Source organism: Papaver somniferum, unplaced genomic scaffold, assembly GCF_003573695.1.
Source record: "Papaver somniferum cultivar HN1 unplaced genomic scaffold, ASM357369v1 unplaced-scaffold_21, whole genome shotgun sequence".
Lineage (NCBI taxonomy): Eukaryota > Viridiplantae > Streptophyta > Magnoliopsida > Ranunculales > Papaveraceae > Papaver > Papaver somniferum.
In genome coordinates, this window is record NW_020631041.1 from 5,999,360 (window position 1) to 6,009,141 (window position 9,782).

At 36.5% G+C, this 9,782-nt stretch overlaps 1 protein-coding gene across 1 annotated transcript; it reads right to left on the bottom strand.

Annotated features, from left to right (window-relative positions):
• Window positions 1-8,068: 8,068 nt before the first annotated feature.
• Window positions 8,069-9,782, bottom strand: LOC113339491 (probable WRKY transcription factor 41). Its single transcript, XM_026584753.1, has 3 exons — window positions 9,295-9,782; window positions 9,048-9,182; window positions 8,069-8,678 (listed from the first exon to the last, which is right to left on the bottom strand). Exons 1-3 carry the CDS (start codon window positions 9,528-9,530, stop codon window positions 8,069-8,071), a joined length of 981 nt encoding a protein of 326 aa, XP_026440538.1. The 5' UTR covers window positions 9,531-9,782.

Sequence of the window (9,782 nt, forward strand, 5' to 3'; positions counted from 1 at the left end):
TTGCCCTTTACTAGGAAAATAAAGACAGTCCGATTCGTCCTCAAACAATTATCACCTTAAGGCAGACAGTAACCCATTTGCAGGAGATTCGCGGGTGTTTCGATTGGACTTACCTCCCGTACCAGACGGGCGATGAACCGTTGTCGTCGACTCGGGCCACGACTCCTATGCCGTGTGCGAACCCGAGGGGCCGAGACGATATAGTAATCGTCGTCCTTCCCTGCACACAGTTTATATAATTTTTTATTTTTTTTAATAATAATACCCTTCCGTAGGGTTAAAAAAATAAAGTCCAATTGTTTAAAGTCCAAAGTCCAAAATAAATAAAAAAAATAAAAAAAAAAATTACAGTTTTCCTCACACACTCTAAAAAAATTAAAAATTAAAAAATTAAAAACTAAATCCTAAAATTGTCCTTTTTTTTTTCTTTTCGCTTTTCGCTTTAAGCTTTTCCCTCTCCAAGTCCTTGGTGCTCCACTTCGAACCTGTAAATCAAAGACAAAAAGACAAAGTAAAAAGGAACAAATAATAAAAAAAAAACCTAAAAATTCTACCTAAGCACAAATCCGCGTCGGCGACGCCAAAATGATTAAAGATTTTTCGTGGGGTTGTAGTAATAGTGGTTATAAAATAGGGTTCTTTTCAGACTTGTGAAAGCAGATTTTTTTAGATTTAATAAAAATTATATACACAAAAATATTAACAATGGTGCAAGAGGTACTGGGGTTTAGGATTCCACTGAATTCATTTCTTAAGGTTCAAATAATGATTCTTTTAACAATTATAGCTCAGTAAATATATAAAATATATTGACTCTTATTTTTGCCAAGATAAATTCTCCAAATATTAGATGTAAATGTTAAGCATGAGGCATCAAATCATCTAAGCTAAGCATGCCGCATCAAATCAAATGATAACTAATTTTTTCAAATCATAATTTCAATTAAAATTAGTGCAAAAGTCATGAGAAGAATTAAATATAATTACCCAAGTGTGAAATAAGGCTTCCTCCATCACCCCAGTGTTGGGGTTTAGCTCATCATAGTAAAAATGCTCTCAAAATATTTCATTGATGCTCAAAAGTGTTTTACAATGAAGAGAAATACAAGAAATTGATGTAAAACAGAACTCTGCGACCCACAGGAGGCGTCCAGAATCAACGACAGATCTGAGGTGCTGTTGTCGTTGAAGAACTACGACCCACACTGGACAGTCGATGTTTCTGTTGATAAACGACTGATGCTGCGAGTCCGTTCTTCGTGTTCTTCAGGCGTGTTAATGGCAGCAGCAGCAACAGCAGGAAACTTCTCTGCAACTCCTCCTGCGCCTCTCTGCTCGCCTCCAAACCTCCCCAAACTCTCGACACCCTCTATAGTAGACCCAAAGAGCCTTTATATACTGTTTAATGCCTTCAAATCTTCACAATAACTCCCCGAAATCTACATTAACGTCGGGAATATTTTCTTTGTATTTCATGCAGGATATGGGATTTTCTTCCCTGTTTAACTCTTATACGCGTCTCTGGATTGTCTTAAATTGTTCGTATAATATCATGAGAGAATATCTTCCCAAATATCTTCTCCCAATCTTCACACAGCTTCCGTAATTAAAAATATCTCGGTCCCCTGTTTACTTCCAAACTCGGATTTCTGGCCCAAGTTTTTCAATCCAATTCATTGTACCAAGCCTGTTAGGCTATATTAGGTCCATCCCAATCATTTCCAGCGATTGAATCTCGCTCAAAGCCCACACAAGATCGAACCCTAAACTGCCAGTGAAGTGTGCATGGCATAAGATTTTCCCGCCATTTTTTGAATCGTGAAGAAAGGATGTCCTCCCCCTAACCAGAACTGGGGTGCGAATAGCAGCTGCCTTGGGGGTGGCCTGGGGGTGCCCCTTAGTAATTAGGTTACCCCTTATCCAAAAGCGAGAGTCCGAATAACACTTGTCCTCCGGGGGCCAAAATCAACTTTTCGAGCCGAATTTTTCAAAAATATTTATTTCCAAAAAATACCTACAAATACATAAAATAACAAAATTAGTACAAAATCGAGTGCCAACAATATATAGTATTGAGATCAATAGACACAAAAATGTGTCTATCAATAGACATATACTCTACCTGTAAGCAGTGCAGCAGAAATATACACGAATTTGTGAGCAGTGCAGCAGATATGTACTCGAATTTGTGAGCAGTGTAGTACAGAAATATGTACTCAAATTTAAAAGCAGTGCAGCAGACATGTACTCGAATTTGTAAGCAGTGTAATATAGAAGATATGTACTCAAATTTGTAAGAAGTGCAGCAAATATGTACTCGAATTTGTAAGCAGTGTAGTATAGAAGATATGTACTCAAATTTATAAGTAGTGTAGCAGATATGTACTCGATATAATGATGGTGTAGGCACACACGTTTGGCAGTAGAGGGTATTATGGTCATTTCAATGTTTTCAACTAATTTGGACCTCCGAATAATAGAAAATTCCGGTTGGACCCTACTATAAATAACTATATGGGCTTAGGACCAACCAACAAATTTTCCTATATTTCTACCGTTAGATGGTATTTAACTTGTTACACACAAATGAAATATACCTTCATTTAGATATGGGTAACCGTACCTAAACGTGTATATTGAGTTGACTCAATAACAGTTAACCGAAGTTAGCCATATGAACACTTTTCTCTTAACCTTGTTCATCTTAACATTTCTAGATATATTGATAATAAAATGAATCCAATTGTGTTATACATAGAGTTGTTCAATTTTTTATATTCTCATAGAAGTATTCAAGACACAATTGAAGAAAAATCGGATTGATTCAAAAGAATCAATTCATGAACATTATAGCCAGGGTTTGCAAAGATTGTCCTTAATTTATAAATGTATTTTTTCATGAGTATGAAATCATACTTAACCGATTTAAGAACTTGAACCACTTAAGTTTGCAAAAAGGTACGCGAACTTAAGTTCCGGACAATGGTCACAAGCCGACAGTTTACAAACGGGTACGCAAACTTTAGCTCCGGACCGAACTCAGTTGAAACCGTTTACGAACGGGTACGCAAACTTGGTTCCCGGACTTCAACAGTTAAATCAGTTTTCGAAAAGGTATTTAAACTTAAGTACCCTGACTTAAAAAGTTGAATAAGTTTGCGAACGGGTATGCAAACTTCCGGTTCTGAATTCCGTCAAAACAGTTCGTACACTAAGTACACAAACCGTAATATATCCATACATGGGTTTTATCTCTTAACTCCCATTTCAATCATTGAAACAGTCTTAGAAGACGACAATAGATGTCTCACGCAAACTATTAGCTTATAAGCAATTTTCAAGTGATCGAATGGTAAATAAGAAAAATTCTGAGCCTACATCAAATGACTGTCTCACACAAATCATGTAAGATGTTACCGGGTGATTTTCACATGATCATCTTTTGACTTTCGTCAAGAATAATGATGAACGTGGTTAAAGCAAAAAGCTTACCAACACATATTTAGAGAAAGATATAAACGAGTTAAGATCAACTTGAAATATCATATGTGTATAATGTAAAGTCTATATACATATACGACTTTGTCTCAATAGGAGATAGAATATAATAGACTTCTGAGTGATATATGAGTTCAAGTCTCCACATACCTTTTGTTGATGAAGTTCCACAAGATCCTCTTAATAGTTCTTCGTCTTCAATCGATGAACAGCGTGAAGTCTAAAGCTCAACTACACATTATATCTTAATCCGAGACATAACTATAAGTAGACTAGAAATCAAGACTTATAGTTTTGACAACTAAACTTGACAAACAAGCTTGAGATAGCAAAGCTTGCGATTTCGCCGAGAAGTGCTCTAACACCACTTGAACTACTAATGTACATTATAAAAAATAATTTGTTCAAATTTCAATTCCCCAATTTGCTCAAATAATTTGCATCTGCTATTATAATTTCCTATTATCTCTTTTCACCAAAGATTTCACCAAAGAAGTCCAAATAAGTTAATACACATATAGACTAATTGACCCAATTTATTTTATACAATCCTTCTACTGTTTACCAAATTTATTTTATACGATCCTTATATTGGTCACCCAATTTATTTTATGCGACATTCAGAGAAAAGTACCGAATTTATTTTATTGGACATTGTTGGGAACGATATATGTTTATTATTTCATTGATGGGGTTTTTGTGTTACTTTTGTTTTGATGGGTTTTTTATGGATGGATAGTGACACCTTTTTTGGGGTTATAACTCGCGGACCGTTTTACAAAAGTAGTGAATTTGTTTATATAATTGACAAATACAACTTAAGAAGAAAAACTCTCCGATATGGGACTAAAAGGTTTATATTGTTTCTTAAAACTACTAAAAATTGGAAACTCCACAATGTGGGACTAATAAGTTTCATTCACAAAAGAAAACAATAAATTATAATTTTTATTAAAAATTTAAAAAATTATTTTTTATTAATCGTTTTCCAACATATACATACCTCTTTTTGTCGGAGTTCCCGCTGAGACTGGAGTCGCAATTGCTTCTAGAGCTTCCGTTAACCAAACATGGAAACTCGGGTGATGTGGTCGTCAGAGGCTCATCGACGGTTTTAGACATGATTCCTCTCAGCATGGAAATAGAATATTCAGAGGAGGATAAGATTACAGGTACTAACAAGTGCACATTAGTAGAAGCAGCAGCATCAAGATCGGATCCTAGCTGTTTTAGTAGCTCTTTAGCTTGGGCTAATTGATGGAGTATCAATGGCGTTTGATTCGAGTAACTCATGCTTTTATGGTTCTCTGTTCTAATCCGACTACTCAATTAGTACTCAACTAAGAAGATTCCTAAGAAAGTGAAAATTTTGAGAAATGGGTAGGGTTTGTCTTATTTGGTGATGTGTTTCAACTGACTCAAACATAAAGATCTAGAGAGAGAGTGATGACGGATGAGGAAAAGGGTTTGAAGAGGGTTGTGCATTTATAGAGTTCTTTGACGATCCCAAATTGAGCCCTAATATTCCAAATCTGCACTAAGTTTTTCCTTTCACCTTTGGAACTTGATATGCTTACGTTTATGGTGATATGTCAGTATGTCACCATGTGAGCCTACCCATTTGACATTACTCTTTCAACATGGATGCATGTGCTAATAATTTACTTGGTTAACTCATATGAAAATGGAACCTTACTTCCTAAGCACTGCATTAGCACTAAGGAAAGCATTTTAAAGCTTACTGTGGATGCATCTTGGATATCTAATTCTATGGCTGCTGGTTTTTCTGAGAACTTATGTACTGCAACAGGTTTCCAGTGAGCAAGGAGGGGAAATTACTTCACAGGCAGAACTCAGAAGCAATAGCGGTATTTGAGGCAACAAAATGGGCAGAAGATATGTCCTTAGTGAACTTCTCTATTGAAGGTCCATGACAGCAAAAGGGTCATAGTTAACCTAAATAGAAGGTCAATAGAGAATCAGTTGGCGAACTAAGGGATTTTTGGACGAAACAACGAAAATTATAGCTGGGGTGAGTAACATTATGGGGGTCCAGTAACATTTTGGAACTAGTTAACTTCCCAATGCAAATTGTAGAATCGTTTGAAATTTTCCTTTTATGGGCAAGTACTAAAGGGAATCTGTCTGTCCTATTGTTACAATTAAGAAAAGAGAGAAGTTTGCCTCCCTGTTTGCCTAAGCACATAGGGTTACCACCCTGGTCCCTGACAGAGGATAGAAAATTCCCACTTGTGCTTCAGAAACTGCAAAAACAGTACCTGATCACCTGAGGAAAGGGCAAGTAGTGGAAGGCCAGTGCATCTGTTAGACTACCACCATTCATGTGTTTATTATTTGAAATAACATCTTTTGTTGGGACGTTGTTACTTATTGTGAATCTCAAGTTATTCGGTTTGTCAATGTGTTGTTGATTCAACATATAGATAAAAATAAAGTACGGTACGGAATTCGTTTTTTCACTCCTTTTATGGTAAGTTGCAAGATTTCTGGTGCCCAAACTTCAAAGTTGTCGTTTATGTAGTTGATTCAGAATCTAACAGAATCACGTTCAAGCACTAACAGAATCACGTTCAAGCTCTAAGTGTGGTTCAAATTTTTCGTCCATCATGTGGCGACACTTGATCGTTCTGCTCCAAATTAACATGGCTGCTAACGGGGTACCAACTTGTTTGGGGTATATGCTTGGGGGTATATCATTCTGAAGGTGAAAAATGTTTTATATGGGATTTGATATATCCCGAAGTAAACTGGCACATGCTATTAAAAATCTTGCAAATTAAACACCGACGATTACTGTAAGATATTAGACCTCCTATGAAATTAAATGAATTTGCTTTGCATCAAAAGAAAAAAAAGAACAAATGAAATTTTATGTCCAAATGTTACGGGTCCTTCGATTAAAAAAATAAACAACATGGATCAAATAGGAGCAAGGGCATGTCTGTTTTTTGCTGATTCGGGGTCTGAATCTAACTCGGCCCCTGACTCGGCCGAGTCAGATGTCAGATCGTTTTATTTTGTTTGGGCCGAGTCAGATGTCAGATCGTTTTATTTTGTTTTTGTTTTTTAGAGTCAGATCTGACTCGCGATCTGAGTCAGACCTAACTCCTGATTCGGACCCGTTTGAGTCAGGTAATAAAATACCCGTTTGAGTCAGATGAGTCATATCTGATTCAAAAAACAAACATATTGAGTCAGATCCAGATGTGTCAGGTGATTTCAGTCAGATCCAGGCGAGTCGGATCCAGACGAGTCAGGAGAAACAAACATACTCTAAGACCAATGCAACCAATTGAACTTGTAAAACTCGGTTTTGTGAGCGCAAGTGCTATTCACCTCCCTAGTCAACGCTATGTTTACACACCCCGGCAATATCATCCACTAATCTAAAACCCTAAATATAGAGATAAGTGAACCTTAAATCCACTTAATCTAAAGGTGAATAAGACTTTCAACTTGCAAGCCGAACTGCTCTCGTCCGTCAACATTGATAATGCTCAACTACAAATTAGGTTAAGCTGTCAAGTTATACACTTTATAATCTTGACTGATAAGTCAAAGAAAAAAACACCAATCACGACTTTAGAAAAATATTTTTCGTGATGAATATGCTTTTCGTTATAACCTAGTTAAAATGTTCGATGAGATAGTTAATTGTTTGCGCATCCCTTTCCTAGCAACAGAATTCGATTGGTCTAAGCATAAATGACAAATCGCATTCATACATGGTTGTGGCAGCGGCCGGAGTGGCGGTGGTGGGGTGGTGAAACAAGAATCTATGTTAACTTACAAGTTAGGAGTACCTCTTTTTATTGTGAGGATGTGAAGAGTCCAAGACTATTAAGCTAGCGGGCGTTGACGAATTTCAATAATTCCCAACTGTTTTATGTTCAATAATTCTCAACTGTATTATCACTGTCAACAGAAGATAATGAAGTCAGACGTAATTGGTAGCTCTTGACAAGGGTCTTTTAGCCTATGATAATATTTTTATCTACAAGTTGACAGCTGGAACACAAATCCAGGTGTGTTGCGCCAAACTGCTATGGAGGAGCAAGGAAGTGGGTTATTTCACTAAATACGCAAGCAGTCCAGTAGATACGATACTTTAAGTTGCAGAAGCAAAAGAATTACATATGGAAGGTTCACTATAGCGCCATTAGATCAAATGACCTAGTCACCTAGATAAAATTCATCACAAAATGATATTTCAAAAGAAAAACATCAGAAAATGCTAAACCATCTATGGGGTCATTGCTCAAGTAAAATTCCCAAGGAGAAATGGGACAAGGAACATGGAGATTTAGGACACGGAATCCAGCAGGCCTACTTGGGGCTCTAACATATATGTAATATTATGTATTGTCAAAAAAAAATTAATCACACTTTTGATTGATAACAACACGAATTACAGACGATATGAAATCAACAAGATTCCGAAGTAACTACAGCCACAAATCTTAAATGTTATGGTTCGCAAGAAATATGAATACTAATAAACTACTGATAATGCACATAATTAAAAAGTAAGACAGGAAGAGGATCAATATCATAGGAAATGTGGAGGGATATAATCTACTAAGAAATCCCAATCCCAACGTGAGTCTAGAGTCTTGGGAGAATCATTTGCAACGGAAATTGGATGGGCTTCTGGTGATGAAACGATCATTTCATCCATTTTAGAGTCATGAGAATCAGCAGTATTTTGGAATATGTTCTGTTCACCATTTCTACCTTCAAGATTGTAGTTCGATTCTGCAGTTGTCGAGGTACTTGTAGGAGAAAAATTAGTACTAGTAGTTTCTAAGAAACGGTTCTCAACTTTCAAAGATGGGAAAGAGAAAGAAGGAAAAGAATCGAGTTCTTTCAGATTGCCAAAATCATTCTCCTCTTTCACAACTTCAAGGTAACTAGACGTTTGGAAGCTTATAATTGTCTCTTCTGCTGATTTTTTCTCCCTTGGTTGATTAATAATATGGTTGTTAGATTCTTGCTTAATTGGTGAACATCGCCCTGGTGATACTAACTCCGAGCCTTCAACACAACAGTGTCTTCCTATATAAGAAACGTTGAAGATGGACGAATCTAGTTCGGATCGTTGAACTTGTTTCATTGCCGAGCAACCTTGAGTTTTTTGAGAAGTACACTTGTAATAACCTCTGCATAGTTAGTTTTCTAGTTAGGGAAAGGGAAAGATACGGACATACGATCATCATCTACATTTCTTTCATTCTTAGGCGACCTTATAGCTAGGGAAGGCACTGCTTTAAAGTACTATACTACTCCTAATATCTTTTTTAAGTTTTTCAAAAGGGAAAAATGGATAGTGTACACATACTAGTATACTAAATTCACTAAGCTGCTTCATTGCACACTTACTAGATATTAGAATTTCAAACGGAGTACTAGTCCGGTATATATAGATCGATACCGATCCATTAGCTTTGGTACATATAATCTCATATCAGAAGATCAAACAAGGAAAATGCAGTGCTAACAAAATAAAATAAAATCTTTGTTTTTCTCACCTAGGGTATTTAGCACCAATGATATCTTTCTGTCCATATTTTCTCCAACTGTATCCATCATCTAGGGGTCCTTCCAGGCCTGTCTGCTCACAAACTCGCACCTTTTGGGTACATCTCGCCAACCTTTTCCGACATCTAGAAATCAATATATTGCATTTGCATAGTAGTTAATAAGCTGATAGATCGATTCCATAAAATTGACACAAAAAATACTTGAAGTACCTAACCCTGTATCACCGGTACATACCTCTTTCTTGAACCATCTCCATAGAGATCCGATTCACAATCGCTTACAGGACTTCCACTGACATGACCCGGTGACTCCATAGTTGATTCATTTTCCAACTTGACTCGATCTAGCATCGAAAGGGAAGTTTCAAAGGAAGATAAGATCCTTGCTATAAGAACTTCACGAGAAGAAGATGAAGTAGGGTTAAGCTGAGTTTGGAGTTCCTTTACCAACTCTCTTGCTTGGACTCTCATTTATAATCAAAAACTTGTGATCTAACCGAAGCATCATCTCATTACTGTCCTCACTCATTTTTATAGATTAAGCACAAAACTATAGATCTAGAGAAATCAACAAACAACAGAGAAAAAAGACGCAATATGCTTGAAGAGTGTTTGATTAATCACCCATAGAAATATCTCCTAATATATTGGAGCCTGCTAGATTCAAAAGGAACACAAATATAAGGGTGGGTTTTCTTCTTTTCTTTGGTGAAGAGATCACTC

What these genes read in the sequence shown, in the direction of transcription:
- LOC113339491 (XM_026584753.1), bottom strand. Translation starts at nt 9,530, where the DNA reads ATGAGAGTCCAAGCAAGAGAGTTGGTAAAGGAACTCCAAACTCAGCTT. An exon ending in GGAGATGGTTCAAGAAAGAG is followed by an intron (nt 9,183 to 9,294) that starts GTATGTACCGGT and finishes ATTGATTTCTAG; the next exon opens with ATGTCGGAAAAGGTTGGCGA. An exon ending in ATTGGTGCTAAATACCCTAG is followed by an intron (nt 8,679 to 9,047) that starts GTGAGAAAAACA and finishes CTAACTATGCAG; the next exon opens with AGGTTATTACAAGTGTACTT.